General features: G+C 41.3%; 2 protein-coding genes and 1 pseudogene across 3 annotated transcripts in view; 1 reads left to right on the top strand and 2 right to left on the bottom strand.

The window, feature by feature from the left end:
- Positions 1–6,123: 6,123 nt before the first annotated feature.
- LOC113016136 (14 kDa phosphohistidine phosphatase) lies at positions 6,124–7,196 on the bottom strand. The gene is made up of 3 exons (XM_026158713.2): positions 6,881–7,196; positions 6,418–6,542; positions 6,124–6,333 (listed from the first exon to the last, which is right to left on the bottom strand). Exons 1-3 carry the CDS (start codon positions 7,092–7,094, stop codon positions 6,241–6,243), a joined length of 432 nt encoding a protein of 143 aa, XP_026014498.2. The 5' UTR covers positions 7,095–7,196; the 3' UTR covers positions 6,124–6,240.
- Positions 7,197–9,950: 2,754 nt separating this feature from the next.
- On the bottom strand, positions 9,951–13,928 carry LOC113015827 (dynein axonemal heavy chain 6 pseudogene; annotated as a pseudogene). Its single transcript, XR_013905109.1, has 2 exons — positions 13,736–13,928; positions 9,951–13,499 (listed from the first exon to the last, which is right to left on the bottom strand). The product of XR_013905109.1 is annotated as a dynein axonemal heavy chain 6 pseudogene (transcript).
- Positions 13,471–23,568, top strand: part of sele (selectin E) — a 38,984-nt gene continuing 28,886 nt past the window's right edge. Inside the window, exons 1-10 of the mRNA XM_026158296.2 lie at positions 13,471–15,022; positions 16,768–16,957; positions 17,087–17,150; positions 17,269–17,673; positions 17,844–17,948; positions 18,040–18,231; positions 18,348–18,533; positions 18,655–18,843; positions 19,057–19,263; positions 19,361–19,540. Coding sequence (XP_026014081.2) covers positions 16,955–16,957; positions 17,087–17,150; positions 17,269–17,673; positions 17,844–17,948; positions 18,040–18,231; positions 18,348–18,533; positions 18,655–18,843; positions 19,057–19,263; positions 19,361–19,540 — 1,531 coding nt within the window. The 5' untranslated portion in view covers positions 13,471–15,022; positions 16,768–16,954. The remainder of the gene's footprint in view (positions 15,023–16,767; positions 16,958–17,086; positions 17,151–17,268; positions 17,674–17,843; positions 17,949–18,039; positions 18,232–18,347; positions 18,534–18,654; positions 18,844–19,056; positions 19,264–19,360; positions 19,541–23,568) is intronic.

Here is a 23,568-nt window from a genome sequence, read left to right as displayed (position 1 = left end):
ACCAGTCTAGTAGGCTGTCCATTGGGAAAGTGGTGTGGTGGGCTATGTGAGAAAACAGTGATGTGGAAGTGGATGTTCAGTTAATCAGCTTGTTAATGTGAAACCTCCGGTGTTAGATCGTAGTCAGTAATGAATCACTTTAATTGTCTGCTGACACCATGTCCTGTCCTGTGTCTTTGTTGTACAGTGACGGTGAAGGTCAAGGTGGAGCACATGTAGCCTTTGGAGCAGAACAGTTGAGCTCACGATTCACTATAACACACTGAGGCTCTGAGGAGAGATGCGGACGTTCTCTGAGAAGATTTCTCTGTTTCATCCTCCTTTTTTCTGCCTCACGCTTCCACACGTTTAATGTCTTTAAGCAATTTCAACAAAATCTTTTCATTTTCTTTCTTGAATTTTATCTATTTGTCTCTATGATCATTTTTCTCTTCTAACTACATCAGCTGTCAAATGTTGACGCCTTGTGCAAATCCAAAATGGTTTACCCAAACATGCATAACACAGATGGCTTTGTCTCCATACTTTCCCTTCTGATAAACTACATCTGGTGACAGGAAATCTGGCACTTCATAGAGAATGGGGCTTTCTTTACCAGACTTTTTCCCCATGTTCACAAATTTCCATTTTTTTGCTATCTGGTGTATTTAATCACTCCTTGAGACTTGATCCTCACCATAAATTCAAATATTTTTTGACACAATTTGGTGGGGCAGTAATTACAGTAAGAAGGACGCAGTCCGCAGTTACTCTCTTCTCTTCCTTTGACAGTAATTCACTGAGTTCCTGGAACCTTGTGTTTACCTGGCCCACTAATGACCTCTAGACTAGACATGAACACAAGGAAACAATCAATGTCTTTCTTTCCCTTAAAACCCCCCCACAAAAAATCCCCTTTTCTGTATTTTCCCCTGTAGCATTTTATTTCAAATCTCTCTCTGGGGTCTAAAAGGTTCGCTTTCTCCATATCTCAATTATGATACGTAGAGGCTAAAAATGCATTTTTTAATCAGCTGATTTTTCTTTCAGTTGATTTTAGACCGCAGATTCAATCAACAAGGAAAACCACAGAAAATATTAATTGATGTAGAAAAGGACAAGCAGATGGCTGATGTGACAGAAGAGGATGAAAGATGAAGGATGGTGATCCACTGTAGTGGCTGAAAGAAGATGCCTTCACTTGAAAAAAGTGCATATTTATTGAAAAGTCTTAAGGCCATAAATGAAAATTTCCTAGGCCTTAACCCTTATTTATAGCTTAAAAAAGGGACATTATGCAATATGTAATATCAGTATATCTTCTTTAGAATAAAGAAAGTCCTATAGATGGAAGTGTTCTGATTCTGCCTCGTTGGAAGCAGTTTCTGTCTAGATATTTGGAGCTGTTCATCTCTCTGCAGCTATTTATAACATTCAACCAACTGCATTATTTGTATATATATATATATATATATATATATATATATATATACATATATATATATATATATATATAACCCTATACACACACACACACACACACACACGCCTTTATCTGGAACATCTGGAATTTCTGTTGACTCTGACCTGATGGAGTACTGGCTATTGTTTTGGAGATAAGATCTTAAACATTAAAGTGAACTCATGCTGGTTATTCTTGTGACTTCTTTTCCAGACACCCTGAGGTGTGAGCTGGCGCTGCTACAGGAAGGGACATTCTTCTTCTTCAGGAAACAAGGCTCCGACCTGTTTGAAGTACACTTGGAAGTATAAAAATACACGGGACAATGGCAATATGGTGGTTTTTCCCCTTACTACTATGTTATAATTTAAAAAAAGAAGAAAAAAAAAGAAACCAGTATTGCTGAATCCTGTAGAATTCAGTAATAGTTTGTATTTTCCAAGACTCATATTTTCAGTGTTCCCCAAAATAAAAGCATTTCTTTTATTTGATCGACAGTGAGGTCAAAATCCAGCAGTCCTACAACTTCTTCAGTTTCATGACTTTTGCTAAGGCTTTGCAATCACTTAAACATTAAAATTTGGTAACAAACTAATATATATATATATATATATATATATATATATATATATATATATATATATATATATATATATCCATAGGTCCCTCATCCTATTCATGTAGCCCCTTCCGCCGGGGTTACTTGCGTAGTACTTGCCATGGTAGTCAGAACTGAGGGGATTGAACTACCAGAAGGCAACATTGCAGACATAGAGGACAGTTACAAGTACTTGGGGATCCCGCAGGCGAATGGGAACCATGAAGAGGCCGCTAGAAAAGCTGCAACCACCAAGTACCTGCAGAGGGTCAGGCAAGTCCTGAGGAGTCAGCTGAATGGTAAGAACAAGATCCGGGCCATCAACACGTACGCCCTGCCCGTGATCAGGTACCCTGCTGGGGTAATAGGCTGGCCAAAGGAGGAGATAGAAGCCACTGACATAAAGACAAGAAAGCTCCTTACCATGCATGGAGGGTTTCACCCCAAGTCCAGCACCCTGAGGCTGTACGCTAAGTGGAAGGAAGGGGGCCGGGGACTGGTGAGTGTCAGCACCACAGTCCAGGATGAGACAACGAACATCCAAGAATACATTGGGAAGATGGCCCCAACTGACCGAGTGCTCAGTGAATACCTCAGGCAGCAGAAACCCAAGAAAGAGGAGGGAGACGAGGAACCATCATGGAAGGACAGGCCCCTGCACGGTATGTACCACCGGCAGATAGAGGAGGTGGCTGATATCCAGAAATCCTACCAGTGGCTGGACAAAGCTGGACTGAAAGACAGCACAGAGGCACTAATCATGGCAGCACAAGAACAAGCTCTGAGCACAAGATCCATAGAGGCTGGGGTCTATCACACCAGGCAAGACCCCAGGTGCAGGCTGTGAAAAGATGCCCCAGAGACAATCCAGCACATAACAGCAGGGTGCAAGATGCTAGCAGGCAAGGCATACATGGAACGCCATAACCAAGTGGCCGGCATAGTGTACAGGAACATCTGTGCCGAGTATAACCTGGAAGTCCCGAGGTCAAAATGGGAGATGCCCCCAAGGGTGGTGGAGAATGACCGAGCTAAGATCCTGTGGGACTTCCAGATACAGACGGACAAAATGGTGGTGGCTAACCAACCGGACATAGTGGTGGTAGACAAACAGAAGAAGACGGCCGTAGTGATTGATGTAGCGGTTCCCAATGACAGCAATATCAGGAAGAAGGAACACGAGAAGCTGGAGAAATACCAAGGGCTCAGAGAAGAGCTCGAGAGGATGTGGAGGGTGAAGGTGGCGGTGGTCCCCGTGGTAATCGGAGCACTAGGTGCGGTGACTCCCAAGCTAGGCGAGTGGCTCCAGCAGATCCCGGGAACAACATCGGAGATCTCTGTCCAGAAGAGCGCAGTCCTGGGAACAGCTAAGATACTGCGCAGGACCATCAAGCTCCCAGGCCTCTGGTAGAGGACCCGAGCTTGAAGGATAAACCGCCCGCAGGGGCGTGCTGGGTGTTATATATATATATATATGTATATATATATATATATATATATATATATATACATATATAAATATATATTGTTACCTAAACTACAGTTTAATCTCAATAAATTAGACACTTTTACAGTCTAGTGAACCTTCAAAGCAACATGCATTTAAATAGGGTAAAATGAATATATGCAAAAATGCTTTAAAAAACAATGGAAATATTATGGTGTCCTCTAATAAGATTACAAAGAATTAGCTAATTACTTACTGTAAATTATTCATTTTACAAGAAAAGGGCTGAGTCTAACTCACTTTAAGCCTCCTACCTCCCACACAGACCTCCCCATACCTAGGTAATGGAAAGGTTATCAGTTTAAAGGAAACCGGTTGTAGATTGGAATACAAAGTGGAAGGAAAATGGCTTTTGTTATTCTTTTTGTTAGGGTCATGGGGTATTTGGCAGAATTTAGCCAGTAACTTTTTTTAAGTCTTCTGATGTGACTCAGTGTGAACTAAGGTCTATTCAGAGTGTCGACATGAGCTAATTCCAATCCTGTCTGCAAAGCTACATGGTACTTTCTATCCAAATGTTTTCTTTGTGATTTTTTAAGCACTGAGTGAGTCAAAGTGAAACGGAAAGTACAGGAATGTGTGCCAGTGGTGACATTTAGCATGCTGCCAACCTAAATATCATCGGAAAAATGAATTTCATGTAAATGCAGTCTTTTATGGTAAAAGGTCTATTACTTCTTTCGTCTATTATAATGAAAAATAAAGCTAATTTTTAATATTAAAAACAGCAATCAACTGTCAATGTAAAGTCACCCAAAGTATTTTCATGTACTGCTAACACAGCTGAGAAAAAGCAGCGTTTGTGTTCTGCTTTAGGAGAAACACACTTAAAACACACAATTTGTCATGTTAAAAAATAAACACCAGAATGAATCTTGTTTCTTCACAGTCACTACCACTCATTTCTTTATACTTTTTAGGTGGTCTTGAGCAATGTCTTTGTTCATGAAGACTTTCGATGTTTTTTTAGTTAATCAGGCCACTTGACCTATGAACCAGTCATGCATTAAAAAGGCGCTTAGCTCAAGGGATGAATGAGTGTTGTGACTACAGATAAAAGACATCTTAGTAAAGCAGCAACTTTGAATTGTATCTTTAGGCCTTTTGTTACTAGCAGCCCGAGTATCCTTAACATATTCGAGGAAACTGGTGAAGTGGAGAAGTGGCAGGCCTAAAAACTACAACATGTTCTTAATAGGAAAAAATTCAACAAAGACCTGACATAGGACCTGAGAGATTCAGTTGAACCTTAAAAACTGTGTGTATGATGAGTTTTTACTTAAGACTCATCATGTAGCCATTCTTAAGGAAGGAAAGAGGGGAAAAGGCCAAGGAGTGCCAAATTATACAAGCACTGGACTGAAAATCAGCAGCATCAGGTCTTATGGAGTGATGAATCCAAAACTAAAATCTTTGGTTTAAATTGTCAACATGTACAGAAGAGAAGTACAACAGTGGGTGTCTTTGGGCATCTGTAAAACATGGTGGAAGCTTGCGTGGCACATACAGGTAGTGAAGTGACTACCTGAATAAATGACAAAGAAACTTGCCTAAGTGAGTTCAAGCTCTGGAAAAGAATAAATGTGGTCATTCCATGTATTACCTTTCAAGCTCAGTAGAAATGTACAAATAATAATAAATTGTATTTCTGTGTATTTTTGCACATATTTCTTTTTTGTGTGCAATAAACAAAGAAATGATGGGTGGTTCAAGACGTTTGCACAGTACCATATCACAACAGGGACAGGCATGAAACAAAAATCATTCATGTGCTCATGGATCACGTGACACAACTAAGTGGTTCCCTTTAACACCACTACAAAGTTTACAGTGCCGTCATCAAACACCAATTTATGCTTAAGTTAATGACCCAGAATCTGCAAATGACCTTTACTAATGCATGCAAACATGCAAACTGAAGAAGTTGATCACAGCAAATACTGTGCCTGCTAAATATTACCATGTGGTCTGGTGTAAGTACCTTCTGTTTACTACCGATTTTAAAAGTGCATTTTTTTGGCAGCATAAAAGTAAAAGTGAAATTTGAACTGGATTAAAGCCATAAAATGCAGAAGGCGGAAGAACTTTTAAAAATTCAACGTGTGATTTAAAATATGACTCAGCTCGGGCTATTTTCTCACTCTGAGTTTTTGTTAGTTTTTTGATTGAAGATATTTTATCGCAGGCTTTTATTTATTATTGCACTACCGTTTAGAAAGAGTTCTGCTGAATTTAGCTTGATGTTTATCATTATCCGGACTTAAACAAAAACAAAAGTGATTATCCGTAGGTTAAATGAAAGTGCTTGTTATCTCTCTTTTGGGTTTTCAACAATAAACTTTCCCTCCTGTGTAACAGGATATGTCTGTGATTCCAACAGACTCACCCTTTCCTGTATGGACTTTACGCCTGGCAAATGTACTCCTATTCAACTGAGGCCAATGGGGACTAAAAGTCAAAAAGGTATTTACAGGAATATCTACAGAGTTCATATACAGTATTCAATTCTGAAGGACTAAAATTTTTACAACTGCAGAGAATCAGAATTTGTGCTTTCATTGAGTAAGAAACCAAATGTGAAATGCAGAAGGACTGTATTTGAATGGTTACAGAACAGTTAAAGCATCATTATGTGGTTTGATTCACAGAACTGTTAAATAAAGGCGGACGTTTGAAATGTCACAAAGGTTACAACTATTTTTTGTCGTCTGACCAGGTGATCTCATAGTCGCTGAAGAAAGTCTTCAGCTTCTCCACAGAAACAGCATGGTCAGCTTTTCCAAAGGCCTGTGAGTGAGCAAGAGACCTGACATTAGTGAATTAAATACTACTGAAGATTTTAACTTTTCATTCAGCTTTTAGTTAACTTACAGTGGATTCTCCAAACACCCTTATTTTTTTCTCTTGGTTGTTGTGCTCGATCTTTCCTCCTCCAAGGCATTTGCACTCCATCCCCAAGGCCTCCATAGCAGGGTTGACCTTCTCAAAAATATGATCTGAAAATGTATGAAGACATTTAGAAGAAATTGAGATTGTAATTTAGTTACAATTTAATAAAAATAGCAATTAGAATCAAATACGGAAATTTGGTAGTTGTCTCCAACGACTAGGTTGGCATGAATTTCATCCCTCTGCTCTGTGCAGTATCTATTCCGCAATGCACGTCTGCAAAATCCACCAAAGGGACCATAACAATGAGACAACATTGCAAAATAGACTACATGCAGGTTTTCATCTGCACCAACAGTCACTGGTCTGCACGATATCTCGCGCTAAACTGACGCAGTTGACGCTCTCCTTGAAACAAACTATAATATATATATAACAAACTTACTGTGATATTCGGCATTTTTTGTGCCACGGACAATGTCTTTATGCACATCGCCATCTTTCGCTTTTACTCTGACCAGTATGTACTTAAAAGTTCCCTCTGGATCAATCTCTACATCGGGGATTTTAGCCAGAGCGTCTGCCATTGCGACTGTAGATTTACGCAAAACGCCGCAGACTCTCAAACTGCGCAGAGGTCTACTGACCACAGAGAACATGAGTAGTTCTCACACATACCTTTATTTGGGTCAGGATTTCTACTTCGCTTCTTAAAGCGGCAGGACATTCGCGACTTGTTGCCATAAATGTGCAGATTTAACAGTGCGCTCGCACGCTGGCGCCTTCATATGGCAGTGAGTGCGAAGTGTTTGAATTTGCGTTCCTTGCAGTCTCTGTATACCGTGGATTTGCATTAGAAAACTTTATGATACATTACTCAGACGCAGAAGTGAGATCGTCAAATGTCTAAGTCTGGTATGAGAATTTTCTGCTTTCGGCCGTTTTCTGCAGCATGCGGCAGATTGTCCGCTGGTGTTTATCGGAGAGATCAGAGGTCAAGATCAAACCTCAGAGTTAGGTTTGATCCTCCCTCTGAGGGCCTTTTGGTTCTTAATCCAAAGGAATCCTATCTTTTTGGATTCACATCAAGAACGCTTCAGCGGGGAGCAGGATGCATGGTTTTGCTTTGCGTGATTAGACTCCCGTTTGCCCTGTGACTTCATTAAGAAGTAATTTATCATGTTACCTTAAGCTTGGAGCCAAAGGACACAGAAGTTTTAGGACAGTCAGAGAAAGATAAACCTCTAAAAAGACAAAACCTGTCCCATATAACCAAGCCAATAAGACAGGGAAGTCAAATAAACCTTTACATTTTTTGTAACTAATAGTGATGAGTTGTGTAACTGTCTGTTCCATTCTAGTTACAACTGTGTAATTGTTCTACTATTCAAAGCTGTGTTAGTTAATCAGAGAGTTTGTTTTATCTAATTGTGGACGGGAGTAAGGCAAAGTGTGTCAATAACAGTAGCTACAATCCCATGCCTCAGCTCAGACAGGAAGGATGTAAACTGTCACTTCTGGAAACGCAGGCAGCCAGCAGGCACCTCTGCTCCTATGTGCCGCACATTTTCCATCTCAAGACACTCGCAAACAAGTGACTGTCGCGATCTTTCCTACAAAATCTTTCCCCTTGCTTTCTACTAACACCTCCTTTTCAATGACATGTCAGTTCTGAACTGTGAAAAGCATGTTTTAGTCTATGCAGTGTCTGTTAGCACACTTTGTACTGTTGTTGTGTATTAGTCAGAATGATTCATTGCATACAGTTGAGGTTTAGACATGGGCCATGAGATTTCTTGAAACACAAATGCAAACACAAGAAATCCTCATTAGTGCTGATGAAGATAATATTGTTTCCTGACATCCAAGAAAGCATGTCAGTGGCACACAAGTCAATCACAGATAGACTCTTATCAGCTCCCAGTATTTCAGAGCTTTGAAAAAGAATTTCCTTCTCGGTGGCCTTATATTTAATACGTGTATTTTTGTGTGTACTCTGTACCATTGTTGCTTCACCAGGAAACGCTTAAGTACCCTATGTCATACAATTTGCTTTGTCTTTGAATTTGTTCTTCTTTTCCCCTCAGGTGTTTTTTTTTTTTTTTTTTTTTTTTAACAAATTACAATTGTGGCCAAAAGCTTTGAGAATGACACAGGTATATGCTTTCACAAAGTTTACTGCTTCTGTGTTTTTAGACCTTTTTATTAGTTGTTTCTATTGTACACTGTACTGTACTGTATTGTACACTGAGGATACGTGTCAAAATGTGTTTTATTGACAATCACATTAAGTTTATGCAAAGGGTCAATATTTGTAAAAATATTTGGCCTTTTCTTAAGACCTGTGACATATGCCCTGGCATCCTGCCATTCTTTCAAGCAGCCTCTGGGTTACATCCTGGCTGACAGCAGCCAGTTCGTGCATAATCAGCGGTTGGAGTTTTGGGGATTTTTGTTTGTCCACCAGGTTCTCAGTGGAATTAAGGTCTGGGGAGTTTCCTGGCTATGGACCCAAACATTTGATGATGGTGAGCACAAATGTGCTACCACATTTTGGTAAATTTTATTATTTTTAAGAAAAATATATGCCAGCAATTAAGACAATTATTATTTTACATTCATTACGTGTAGTCCATAACAATTGAGGGGAGTAAAAGTGAGAAATAATAAGCAGAACTGTTGACACTGTAGTCGTTCGCCCGCGGTTGCCTAGAGCGGACCTACTTCCTGTCCTCTCAGACGCAATTCGGGAAAAGATACGAGTGCTCCTGTGATTCTTTCTCTGAGACTCTACCTTTATTTGTACAGGTCAGTATCGTCTTAAAAATACAGTGTATGAGGGTTTTGTGCCTCATTCTACTTCGGTATTTACTGAGAGTTATGTTGACACCGCCGATATAACCTTAACCTTGAAAGTTACTGAAGCGCGGCACTGCAGCGGTGATAAAGCCGAGCTGCGCAGCCCCAAGTCTCGCGAGAGTTACCGCGAGAGTTTGCCAGCCCGCGGGATGTATTTAAACTTGGTAAACTCCATTTAACAATCAAATATGTGTGTGTGGTGTTCCAATTTAACTGTAAAGGCCCTGACATCAGATTATTCGAGTTTAAAATATCTCATATACAATTTACGGTTCAAGTGATGTGGAAATGTTAAGAATAAGCTAAGAATGCATGTACATTTATGTTGTTACATTGCAAAGTAATACATTCAGGTGTGTTTTGTCTAATCTAGTAAGATTTATGCACTTATATCTGATTTGTGGATAAGCTATTTTGAGTTTGCCCTATATGTGAGAAAGAGCAATAAGATGTTTAAGGCATTGTATGGTATCTGCACTGCTGATGTAAATGAGTGAAGGAATAGTGTAATTAACAGTGTAAACTGGAGAAATGTAACAACCATAGATACATATATTTGCCAAATGCCTTTTATTTACCTTTTACAGTTAATGAGCATATCTGACAAGTGAAAACACTGGATGTAAATTATATTTGTTGATCTGAAATAAGAGACGCAATTCGGGAAAAGATACGAGTGCTCCTGTGATTCTTTCTCTGAGACTCTACCTTTATTTTTACAGATTTGTATTCTTTTTGTTATTGTGGTCTTCACATCTGGGACCCGTAACAAACTGTGGGGGCTCGTCTGGGATCTCTCCTCTACAGTCGTCGAGGGCAGATCCAGTGATACCAGAACCACGACACAATCGTGACCAAGGCTGCTACTCCAGCCAAGCCAGCGAGTAGGTGTCCAGGTAGTGAGGCGAAAAGGGGACCTTTGCCTCGACGTGGAACCGTACTGCAGTGAGGGGAGTGTGACGCATCCTAGTCACTATCGAGCTGAAGGATAATCAGAAATACATACAACATGTCGACCGAGAGAAAGGAACTCGCCTGGAATATCAGGAGACGCTTGTTTTCACTCCAAGGTCAAGACCTCTTTGAACTCGCTAAGAGCCTTGCATCAGAAAACAAAGACACTACACAGCTCAGTCAGGTGAAATTTTTATTGCGGTCTGTGTTGCTATTACAGTTGCTACTGTGCAAATGTTTTGGTGACATTTAAAATTCTACTTTGCACTCGAATAAACATTTAATCATCCAACTGGCACAGGAGTGCGGAGGCTTTGGATATCCAGTAGTCGCTGGGTCGCTTGGAGGGAAGCATTACTGTTACCACAAAATTAGTTGAGTGACCTGTGGTGGACAGAGTGCCAGCTCTGGCTGAGGTCTTGTACAGAGGAGCGTGGTAGAGGTCAGGCTCTGGAACGTAGTTCTGCTGTGGCTCAAAGTGCACCACCGGCAGCATGGCGTTCATAACCCGAGGCAGCGCATCATCAATCACCATGCCGACATCATCCCAGCGACAGGCATCCATGAACATGCCGTGAACAAGTACACCGTCCTCCTCATCCATGTTTTGTTTTGCACCAATGGGAAGAGTGCGTAGAGCCTCACAGACTGCTTCCTCATCCCTGTAGGCCGGCACCACGCTGAAGCTCATCAATAGGCAAACTGTAACGCCGGGCATGATTCTGCAACACTCCAGTAAGAAAGCCTTGAGGGAAGAAGAACCCGGAGATCCAAAGTGATTTGGGCTGACCACGTGTGATCCAAGTCTGGATAAAGGAAGTTCTGAGAGTCAAGTCTCTGACCCAAGAAGACAGCGGTTTGAGGGAAGGGTAGGCAGAGTTTGCCCAGTGGGTGGGGACCTGGTTGTTCAGAAAGCTTGTGTAGATTCGGTCCATTTTCTCTGACATCACAACGAGACCTGCTATTGCCTTTTGCAGAGTGATAAGAGACATCCTGAGAACTTTAAGCAAGTTGTTGAATCGGTCTGCTTCTTGGGCCAAAACAGTTGTGAGGGAGTTAATGCGCCCATTGGTGTCTTTGATAAACAGTGTGTCAATTGCTTCATCCATGTCCAGTCGCTCGGGCAGTTTGGCTAAAATCAGTTCGGCGAGCTCGCAGACTATGTCATCGTTACTCTTAGCTCCCTGTTGTGCTGAAGAACGAGGATCAACATCCAGTATGGTATTGATCAGAGTTATAGTTTCTTGACGCTGAAAAGCCAAGTTGGCATTCTCATGCATACCAAAGATCTCAGGATCATCAATGATTGGAAGATTCTCAATATACTTATATTGTTCGAGTTCATCTGACTCTGGAGCGTAGTAAACACCTGAGGGGGAGTACGTGTAGCCAGGCTGCAGAGTTTCTGGAGAAAAAAAGCCTTTGAGGATTGTCCTTAGGTACCGTTGGTCCCAGGCATCCGTCATTCTCCCTCCATATGTGATCTCACCAGTGATGTAGACCAGAGCATCCCAAGGGATGGTGCCATCTTTGCAGTACAGGTTGAGGTTGAGCAGAGCACATTCTCTGTCACTGTCATTGAATTCGTAGCGGATGTTCCAGCCCAGGGGACCAAACTTCTTCCGCTCCTGGATGATTGCATGGAAAAAGCAGATTCCAAAGACAATCTTCCTCCACTGGTGTCCCAAAATGTGGTGTTCAAAGAAACTGCTGGTGATCTCTGTGAAGGCTCGTTGCATGTTGGCTCGCAGGCCTTTAGGAGGCTCGTTAGTCACCTTAACGGAGTTCTGGAGCACTGTAACAGGAAATACTTTGGTCGGCATGGAACTGAGAAATAGACGGAAGTTCTCATGGACTGATGTGTCAGGGTCAGTGAAGGTCTTAATGAGCTCCTCCATGGCTAACATCCAAGACACAGCCAGATGGCAGTTTTGCAAGAAGACCCAGTTGCCACTTGTCAGCGCTGAATGGATCATCTTCTCCGCTATAGGTCCCTGGCCTTGCCCCAGTGAGATAGCCTCGACCCTGTTGAGACACCCTCTCTTATTTGCAAAGCGCTGGAAGGCACCCATTGGGTCAGAACCTGAGCTGAGGATGAAGATCAATGGGGTGGTAGGGGATATGTCATTATAGAGATTAGCCAGGTCAACTGGAGGGTTTTCCACAAACTCCTTCCCCAAGTTGACAATCACAAACTCAGGTGCTGCAAAAACCACCTTCTCTTCCATGAAGCTCTTGATAAGAACTAGTTTCTGGAAAGATCCCAATCGCTCATTCCAGTAGCCTGTTATCTCCTGTTTCTCCTTTTTGGACTCCTCGAGAGAAGGCAACTCTGACACATAGCCATTCCATTTTTCTGGATTTAAAGATGCTTCAAAATGCCCTAGCTTAATATGGATATGGGTTCTAGTGATTTCTTTGGAGATGCCCTTGAAGCAAGGCAGTGTGTCCTCCAGCTCACAACATGTCTGCCAGTAAAAAACACTTAGCCATGGCACATCTGGTCGCTCTGGAAACTCCTTTTTCAGTGAAGAAGCTCCTCTTAGGAAGTGCCACCATTCCCCATCAGAGATCTCGCCACGCTGCCTCATGATTTCTATGTGCAACATAAAGCTGTAGATAAGCTTGTGTTGCTCGAAGAGTCCACTTGACATATTAATGTAGGAGTTTAGCAAGATTTGATTCAGGAGGATCTGAAGGCGCTCTTCTAGCACAGTGCTCTGATGTCTCGATGGTGGAATTAAAGAGCTGTTTAAAGTACTTGAGTGAGAACTGGTACATAGGATCGATCTCTGACAGACTGGCAATGACAAAGTACAAAACAGATCCTCGAGTGGCCACAGGCCTGTAGCGCTCCCTTGCAGAGTTTATCAACAGCTCAGTTGCTTCTGCCTCTTCCAGACGTTGCTTTATGGCCTCTGAAGTCACCGTTGACTCCTGGAGAGTCTGAACTAGCTCCTCGTTGTCAAGTATATTCCCCTTAGAGGTAAAGAGAAGCTTAAGAATGCAGTCTTCAATATCTTTCAGCTGGCTGCGGTCAGCGTTGATGCGCACAATCAGCTCGTTCCTCTGTTCCTCAAGATGCGGACTCTCAAGACGCACCACATCACTGAGAAGTTGGTCTTCTAAGCCAGATTTAGTGACAGTGAAGTTGATAATTGTAACTTTGATGCAAACCTCTGGCAGGTAATGTGGGTTGGCCATCTTTGTGGTCATATAGAACCTAAAAGAGGCAAACCTTCTGCATTCCACTGGCGGATGACATATTGATCACCAAGAATGTTAATCAGGCTAAAAGTGGAACTGATTGGGATGTTCAGGTTCTGGCACTGCGTTATCCACTGGTCAATTAGCAGCTGTCTATAGTGGGAAGTAAATGCGCCATAATATGCCACACAAGCAGCTGCAATGAAGACATTTCCCACAACATTGATGATCTCTTGCTCAAACAGGGCTACACTTTCTTCCCAGCATACTTGTTCGTCACCAAGAGCGGACGTTAGCTTCCCTGCCCTGATCAGACGGGCCTTTGTCAGAGCCATCGTATTAACCAAATATTCTTTCTCATTCATGCTGCTATCAAACTGCTCCTGCAGGACCTTGATCTGGTTCTCCACCTCCAAAAGAAAGCGTTCCTTTGTCCAAAGTGTACTGAGCAGAACTTGTAGGACTGTAGTCATTGCTTTGTATGCTGCGAGTCAGGACACCGAGCAGTGGGATCTTTAAAGCGGACCAAAACTCAGGGAAACTGGGATCGGTCTCTGTCAAGGGACAGCCAGAGGCCGGCGCAGAGTCACAGTCCCAGCCAGTAAGGTCCTCCTCTGCACAGCTCACCACTGAGTGTGCAAGGCGTTGCAGTAAGCTAAAAAGAAAGCAGCCAAAGCGAGACCAGAGAAAGCAACAGGTAACCTCTTGCCAAAGTTTAACACCAAACAGCTGTAAAGTCCACCTAGTTGGAAAGAAAAGCCTTCTCAAGTGTTTGATTGGTGGCTATCCAGTGACAGTGTTATTTGATTCTGGCTCACAAGTGAGTTTAGTGGACAGACATTGGGTTCAGCGGTTTTTTCCCAACTATCAGGTGCGACCCCTCCAAGAGCTGTTAAATGATGGACTTGAAGTTTATGCGGTTAACGGACAAGCAGTTCCTTATGATGGGTGGGTCGAACTTACAGTCACTCTCGCTGGTCACGAAGATCCCAATCTTACTGTGCAAGCCCCTTTCCTTGTCAGTAAGCTGTCACTCCCTTAGCCCCTCCTGGGAGCAAACGTGCTTGGCGCCATTATCCAAGCACAAGAGTCAGACCGAGAGGCCAGTGCTTTATTGTATAGTCTCCTACGCAAAGCTTTTGGTACAGACGAAGAGCAAGTGATGGCTATGGTAAACTTCATACAAGTACCACAAAGAGCAGGATGTGACCCAGCCACAGTGAGAATTGGGAAGAGCAATGTGACCATTCCTGCTGGAAAAGCAGTCCAAGTGTGGTGCAGAGTACCCCAAAGTTTTGACATTTGTGACCCCCTGGTGCTGTACGAACCCGATGAGAACACTGCCTTGAGACACCTGAGTGTTGGGGAAGGGCTCCTTGAGATCAACAACCATCAAAGGCCATTTGTTAAGGTCCCCATCTCTAACCACTCCAAACACGAAATAATTCTACCGAAGAGAACAGCCCTGGGTACTATTCAACATGTCGCTAAAGTTATTGAGACAGACCGACCCACAAACACATCAGAGGTGACTCAACCCACACAGAGCCCCATCACCACAGCTGAGGTAAGCGCAGCCACCTCTGTTCCCCAAGCTTAGCTATCACTTTTGCTCCAGCATGCTGGGAATGGCATTGTTTTTTAGCAAAATGTTCTTGTTGGTGGTTGGGAAAAATGCTTTCATGTTTTGGTGCCATTCTTTATTCATGGCTATGTTTTTAGGCACAATTGTGAGTGATCCCACACCTATGTATGAGACGTAACCCCACACACGAATAGTCACAAGATTCATTATTGTTGGCATGACACAGGCCTGATGTTAGAGCTCACCTTTTCGTCTCTGGACAATCATTTCTCTGGCTGTCTCAAACAATTGTAAAGGGGCTTCATCAGAGAAAAAATGACTTTTAACACAGGCCTCTGCAGTACCTGTAGTTTTTTGAAAAACATCAGTCTCACTCACACTCACACCTGCCTGCTGTCTTTCCTAAGCAACTGAATAATTTTAGGACAAGGATGGCAAACTCATTTTACACTGTGGGCCACATACAGCCCCCTTTCATGTAAAGTGGGCCAGACCAGTGAAACTCTTTCTATCAATCTAAAGAAGTTTAACTACACATTTAAACCCTGTGATACAAGAAAAATAAGTTTCAACAGTACATCTCTTTTTGTTCGTGAGAAAGAAATGCTGTTTTGGTAAATGAAAGAAATCTGTCAGGATCAGTCTTTGGACTTAAATTGTAAGAAATTAGAAGTCTGGTAGCTCATTGCCCAGTCTGTCCTAAAATTATAAAACATCTTGTTAATTAACAAAAAATGCCCATTTTAATAACGTGAGCCCATGGAGAAAATTTTTTTTATTTCGTAGACAGTAAAAAAGTAGGAACTTTTCTGCTATTTCAGTTTAGCGTGGTATTTTCATAAGCTGATAAAAATATAGAAAATGCAGTTGAAAAAATAAAATGTATCCTCTCATTGACATTTTCCAAAAACTATCCAATGACCAGATTGGAGTCTTTGGCAGGCCAGTTCTGGCCCCCTGCCTTGTGTTTGAAACCCCTGCTTTAGGAGATGGTACTGGCGCTTGCTGGGCTTTGTAAGGTGCCCTGAAAACGTATTTATAACAACTGAACTTCTCTCTTTAAAGTTCTTCATGCTCCAATAATTGGTTGATTTAGGTGCAATCTTACTAGCATCAGTATCCCTGGGAAGCTCTTTTTATGCAAAGCAGTGATGACTGTACATGTTTTCCTGCAGATAACCATGGTTAATAGAGTAAGAACAATGACTTCAATAACCACTGCCTGTTGTTTTAACTCAGTCAGTTTAGCTTGACAGATCTTCTCCTCATCAACATTCTCACCCGAATTAATGAGAGGATCACTTAAATGATGTTCACAGGTGCTTTTGAAGCAGGGCTGATGGACTGTGTGGGGCTTTTTGCATGTGTTATTGTTCTCTAAAGCACTCTGAGCAGCATGTTTTGATGGCATCTCAGTGAAGAACACTATATGCAGTGGTTGTGCATATGTTTAAAAATGCAATATTTGCACGTGCAGTGCAGTGTAGTGTGATACTCATATAAGGTAGCACAAAATGTAATACACTAGTAACTAGTAACTTCATGAAAATAGTTTGTAAACCGAAGTAAATACACTTGTTTTCTGCTTATGATAATGATACTGAAAGTAATACTGAAAGAACTTCATACTAATGAAAATAGCAACTGTGTTAATAAATAACAGAATTTCATTTGTTATTTTTCTTTTCTTTTTAACTTTACTTTTGCTTTTCTTTTTATCTCAAAAGGAACAGCCTCTCGTAGAGTGGAGGAGTATAAGAGTCGGGGTGGAGTTTCCACTCAAAAGTCCAATTGTTATGAAAGCTTTCAGGAAACCTGGACCAAGCCAAGCACCATAAAAGCAGGCACTTCAGCGCAAAACCCTCAGAATCACATCGATCTGCACTGAAGTCAAAGGCTAAAGAATCACTTAAAATGGTAAGTGGAAGTTGAATCAGTTTAAATTCCATTCTCTGCACTGCAGATTTATTCAGTTGTATCTTATAGCCTGTGATTGATAGTATACTATTAATGTATGTTAATGCATCTTTCTAACTTATTTTTTAGGAATTGTGCTATGGATTATTTCAGGCACGTGCATCATGGATCCAGTTCACTTTTATCTGCTCAAGTATGTGCAATGCAGACATCATCCCACTTGCAAGTTTTATAGCCTGATAGAAACTTAACATCTTTTGCATTTTTGCAAAAAATTGCATCTAATGTGTATCTCTGTTCTGTATCCTTAGTGCTGTGCATGTGGACTAGTGTTGAGTCCTGGTCTTACGTCTATTCAAACAAATCAATGAAATGGGATGATGCACGTAATTGGTGCAAGGAGAGCTACACAGACATGGTGGCCATCCAGAACCGGGAGGAGATCGAGCATCTTAACAACTGGCTGCCCAAAAAAAAGGGCTACTACTGGATAGGGATCCGTAAGATCAATGATGTCTGGACCTGGGTAGGAACCAACAAAACTCTGACAGAAGAAGCGACAAACTGGGCAGAAGGAGAACCGAACAATGGCAAAACTGGACAAAGTGTAGGAGTCAGTGAGGACTGTGTGGAGATGTACATTAAACGAGACCAAAATCCAGGCACGTGGAATGACGAGAGGTGTATGAAAAAAAAGACTGCTCTGTGCTACACAGGTAAGCAACAGTTTGGGGCTTATATGCTTTATTTTAGCTGCCTTAGATTTGTTATTCTGGTTCATTATTATCAAGGTAATCTACTGATAAAACATTTAGAAATAGTTTATTTGATATATTATTTTTACTATGATTAGCAAGGCTTATAAAAGCATGTCTGTTTTTTCCAGCGGCTTGTAAGATTGACTCCTGTTTGCATGGAGAGTGTGTTGAAACCATCAACAGCCACAAATGTGATTGCTTTGAAGGGTTTTTTGGAGACAAGTGTGACCAAGGTAAGAAAACAAAGTGACAGCGTAGTTTAAATACATATTTTAAGTCACATAAAGGATTTGATATCTAACTGTGTGTTTTATTTGTTGTCAGTTGTGCAGTGTAACAAAGGTGAAGTGGTTGTTCCAGATAAAGGACATGTAAATTGCTCTCACAACTATGGCAGTTTCTCCTATGACTCCTTGTGCCAGTATTCCTGTGAGGAAGGATACAAGCTGAGTGTGCCAGGACCTTTGAGGTGCACGGGGTCAGGAAAATGGTCAGAAAAACCCCCTACATGTGAAAGTGAGTTTAAGTGCTAATAGCTCGTAATATTGCTACCTTTTTTTTTGTAATTATATTATTATTTACTACACAGTGATGGAGTCGTGGACTGATGTTTTTTTTCCTGTTGTCTACAGTGATTCAATGTGAGAAGATGTCAGAGCCGACACATGGATCCATGAAATGCTCCGATCCTCTGGGCTCATTCAGCTATCAGTCCACCTGTACTTTTACCTGTGATGAAGGTTATGTACTGTCTGGATCTCCATCTCTGCAATGTGAAGCATCAGCTAATTGGAATGGATCCCAGCCATACTGTGTTGGTACGGCCACATGTTTTTACCTTTCATCGTTGTGTAGTTTTTGTTATTTGGGGGATGATTTGCATGATGATTAAAATAAAAGCTTTAATTTAACTCCTTCTGTTGCCTCTCTCTTTTGTAGCTGTTCAGTGCCCTGCGCTGCAAAACTTGAAAAATGGCTTTGTCAGCTGTGGAAAAGATGCTGATATGAGGTTCAGCTACAAAAACACCTGCAGCTTCAGTTGTGACCAAGGTTACCATTTAGTGGGAGCCAGTAGAGTGACCTGCACATCAGGAGGTACATGGAATCAGCAGATTCCTCACTGTGAAGGTAAGAGGAACACGAAAAGTATAACCCACCATCTTCTATATCATGAGGACACGTTCAATAAAATACACATGTTTCTGTGTCAGCCATCATTCATCTGAAAGCCTAGTTGTATCACTATTTATTGCAAACACCTTTCACTCATCATAGCAATTTTAACAGTGCCTGTGTTCTTATATGTTACTGATTAATTTTCTTTCTTTTTCTTTGTTTTAGCAAAAGGATGTCCTGCTCCAGAGGTCCCAACAAATGGTCAGATAAGCTGCAGCCCTTCTCTGTCTTCATTTCTTAGTCATGACACACCCCATCCACTTGGCATGGTTTGTCATTTTACATGTGATGAAGGACATGAGCTGCAAAGTGCACACAGCATGGAGTGTACACATCCAGGCCAATGGACCTCCAGATCACCAACCTGCACAGGTACATGTGAACCCATTTTACTTGGATTACTTGTTGTTCACAACTTCATTTGTATGTTAATGACATGAAAGTGACATCTTCCTGTCCTTTACAACAGTTGTTCGATGCCCGCTGCTTGAGGCTCCTAAAAACGGTCACATCAATTGTTCCAGCACTGAGTCAGTTTACAACTGTCAGTGCTCCTTCACCTGTGACCAAGGCTACTCATTAGAAGGACCTGAGCTGCTGACATGTGGTCATCATGGTAACTGGACTGCAGAGAAACCCACCTGTCAAGGTAAATAAGCAACAACAGAACAAGGGGAACAAGAAGTTAAAATGCATAAACTTAACATAACAAGTTTCAGTTCAAAGTTTGACGCTATTCACATTTCACCGTGTTTCCACAGCTCCTGCTCCAATTACTGCAGTTACTGCTGGTGTGGCAACAGGGGGCACTGCCTTGTTATCTGGTGTGTCTATGGCTATGTGGGTCTTGAAAAAAATGAAGAAGAATGTAACCAAATTCGACCTGAGCAGGTTAGAGAAGGATTAACCATTTTTATTTTCTTTATTTTTAAGTTTATTGAAATTTCAGTGCTAATCTTCTCTCTTTTATTACAGCAGCACTGAGTCTCCCTCACAGAGCTACAAAAACAGCATTGACAGCCTAATATAGAAATCTCTGATATTCTTAATAAACAAATATGAATACTGTAAATTTTTACCACATTATTGTACAACATATTATTTGCACTAGTATAACACTCTAATAAGGCAAAGCCAATGTAAGAAAAAGAGCTTATTTAGACACATCCACTGAATCATTGTATCCCTTTGTAAACTGTAAAAAGATCTGTGATCGCTCTGAAATGTTGTTTCAACATGTATTTCCTCCCAGTGGGAATTTTATATTGAACATATTGTTCTACAACTTCATGAAAATGCTGGGAAAATGTGGCTATTCCTGTTACTTTAAACGTCACATAACATGTAAGCTGCCATTTCCCTGCATACCTGTGAATTCTTTTTAGTATTTATGTGGTATTTACAGTGGGGCAAAAAAGTATTTAGTCAGCCACCGATTGTGCAAGTTCCCCCACCTAAAATGATGACAGAGGTCAGTAATTTGCACCAGAGGTACACTTCAACTGTGAGAGACAGAATGTGAAAAAAAAATCCATGAATCCACATGGTAGGATTTGTAAAGAATTTATTCGTAAATCAGGGTGGAAAATAAGTATTTGGTCAATAACAAAAATACAACTCAATACTTTGTAACATAACCTTTGTTGGCACTAACAGAGGTCAAACGTTTACTATAGGTCTTTACCAGGTTTGCACACACAGTAGCTGGTATTTTGGCCCATTCCTCCATGCAGATCTTCTCGAGAGCAGTGATGTTTTGGGGCTGTCGCCGAGCAACACGGACTTTCAACTCCCGCCACAGATTTTCTATGGGGTTGAGGTCTGGAGACTGGCTAGGCCACTCCAGAACTTTCAAATGCTTCTTACGGAGCCACTCCTTTGTTGCCCGGGCGGTGTGTTTTGGATCATTGTCATGTTGGAAGACCCAGCCTCGTTTCATCTTCAAAGTTCTCACTGATGGAAGGAGGTTTTGGCTCAAAATCTGACGATACATGGCCCCATTCATTCTGTCCTTAACACGGATCAGTCGTCCTGTCCCCTTGGCAGAAAAACAGCCCCATAGCATGATGTTTCCACCCCCATGCTTCACAGTAGGTATGGTGTTCTTGGGATGCAACTCAGTATTCTTCTTCCTCCAAACACGACGAGTTGAGTTTATACCAAAAAGTTCTACTTTGGTTTCATCTGACCACATGACATTCTCCCAATCCTCTGCTGTATCATCCATGTGCTCTCTGGCAAACTTCAGACGGGCCTGGACATGCACTGGCTTCAGCAGCGGAACACGTCTGGCACTGCGGGATTTGATTCCCTGCCGTTGTAGTGTGTTACTGATGGTGACCTTTGTTACTTTGGTCCCAGCTCTCTGCAGGTCATTCACCAGGTCCCCCCGTGTGGTTCTGGGATCTTTGCTCACCGTTCTCATGATCATTTTGACCCCACGGGATGAGATCTTGCGTGGAGCCCCAGATCGAGGGAGATTATCAGTGGTCTTGTATGTCTTCCATTTTCTGATGATTGCTCCCACAGTTGATTTTTTCACACCAAGCTGCTTGCCTATTGTAGATTCACTCTTCCCAGTCTGGTGCAGGTCTACAATACTTTTCCTGGTGTCCTTCGAAAGCTCTTTGGTCTTGGCCATGGCGGAGTTTGGAGTCTGACTGTTTGAGGCTGTGGACAGGTGTCTTTTATACAGATGATGAGTTCAAACAGGTGCCATTCATACAGGTAACGAGTGGGGGACAGAAAAGCGTCTTACAGAAGACGTTACAGGTCTGTGAGAGCCAGAGATTTTCCTTGTTTGAGGTGACCAAATACTTATTTTCCACCCTAATTTACGAATAAATTCTTTACAAATCCTTCCATGTGAATTCATGGATTTTTTTTTTCACATTCTGTCTCTCACAGTTGAAGTGTACCTCTGGTGCAAATTACTGACCTCTGTCATCATTTTAAGTGGGAATACTTGCACAATCGGTGGCTGACTAAATACTTTTTTGCCCCACTGTATTTTCTAAAAGAAAATTGTGGTGAATGTTTATTCAGGTGTTTGCTTGTACAAAGCTATATTTTTATTTTTATTTACTGAGCCACTGTAACTGTAATGTTCTCATGTACACACAAAACAAATAAATATTGTTTAAAAAAATTAGATTTTGGCACTTCCATGTTTTGTTATAATGACCAATAAAAATATTCCATTAGTTTTGTCACCACAATGATAGAAATGCTTAGCCGAGCAGGGTCTGAAGCCGTCTGCTTTCATAACTTGGCTCATCAATTCTGCACGACATGCACCGACTCTCACAGTTTTAGCAATGACCTTCTGCCACCATGACTTTTTTTAGAGGTTGAGAAAGAACCTCTTTTGAAAGCTGCCTGGACCTTTTGTCTCTCCAGCAACCTTTCCATCATAAAGGACATGACAAAGCAGAATAAAATTGAAAAGTGAGAGGTAGGAAGGAAAAGCTATATTTCTGGGTATTCTATCCATTGTTTTAATTGAGTGTCATTTGTGCAAGCACTTTCGTGGGACAGGAAAGGGTCAGATATCTTACATAAGGCTGAATATGACAACATGTTGTGAACATCGAGTTATTCTATGCTAAGGCTGCCCTGAATGTAAAAATGAGAGCTTACAAAAACCTGGCAATGACCCTTAGATGCACTGAATGGACGCACAATTATTTTTACTGCTGCAGCACTTTCTTATCTTATGTTTGGGTTGATCAGATAAGCAAAGATTTAACTTCAGCAGCAGCTTCTGTCAAACAACATAACATCTGAGTAAATGAGACATTTTCTCATCAGTCATTTTTAATGATAATATGCATCATAATGGATGTAAATATATCCACCTTTCACCTTGGGTAGGCAACAGATTAATAATATAGGATTAAGGTTGATATAAATTATTGATATTATCTTTGGGTTTTAGATTTGATGCTAGCAAAATGTGTGACTGATGTCATGGAACATGCAACACTGTTACATGTTATAATCATCACACTATGAATTATTCTGAATGTTTTCAGATAATTCTTTGGATGAGACTACTGTCTGCGGGATGCATCACGACTCCAGCAAGACAATGACCTGGACCCAGGCCAGACAGTGGTGCCAGGCCAGATTCACAGACATGATGTTGAAACCAAGAGGAGGATGACTGTCTGGTCTCTATCCTGCTGCAAAGGATATTTTCTCCCTGTATTTCTGGATTCCACTCCCCAAAAAACACAAGAGTGAAATTTGGACACAGTTTGAGAATAACAGCATACGGATCGGTAATGATTCATCAGCAACAAATGAGCCAAATAGCCGCAGTGTTTTTTGTTTTTTTTGTAAACTAACTCAGGACGAAACTGAGGAGAATGGAATGATGGGAAATGCAGCAATTTAACATCAAGTGGTGAAGATTATTTTAAAGTTTGATATTTCCTATACAAAATTTTGCACCATTTTAAATCCTGTTCTTATTTTGTTGATTTAGAAATATTTTAAATTGTCATATGATTGTCATAATATCACTTTCATTGAACATTTATATTTGTATAATTATTTGTCACATCTTTAACTGCTGTAACTATTAAATTTACCAACTTTGGGATTTATTAAGAATATCATATCTTCTCCTGAACTTGATTCATTTGTATGCAGCTTGGCAAAGGATAAGGCTGT

Source organism: Astatotilapia calliptera, chromosome 23 (assembly GCF_964374335.1).
Source record: "Astatotilapia calliptera chromosome 23, fAstCal68.1, whole genome shotgun sequence".
NCBI classification, from domain to species: domain Eukaryota; kingdom Metazoa; phylum Chordata; class Actinopteri; order Cichliformes; family Cichlidae; genus Astatotilapia; species Astatotilapia calliptera.
This window is presented reverse-complemented; position numbering and strand designations above follow the sequence as displayed.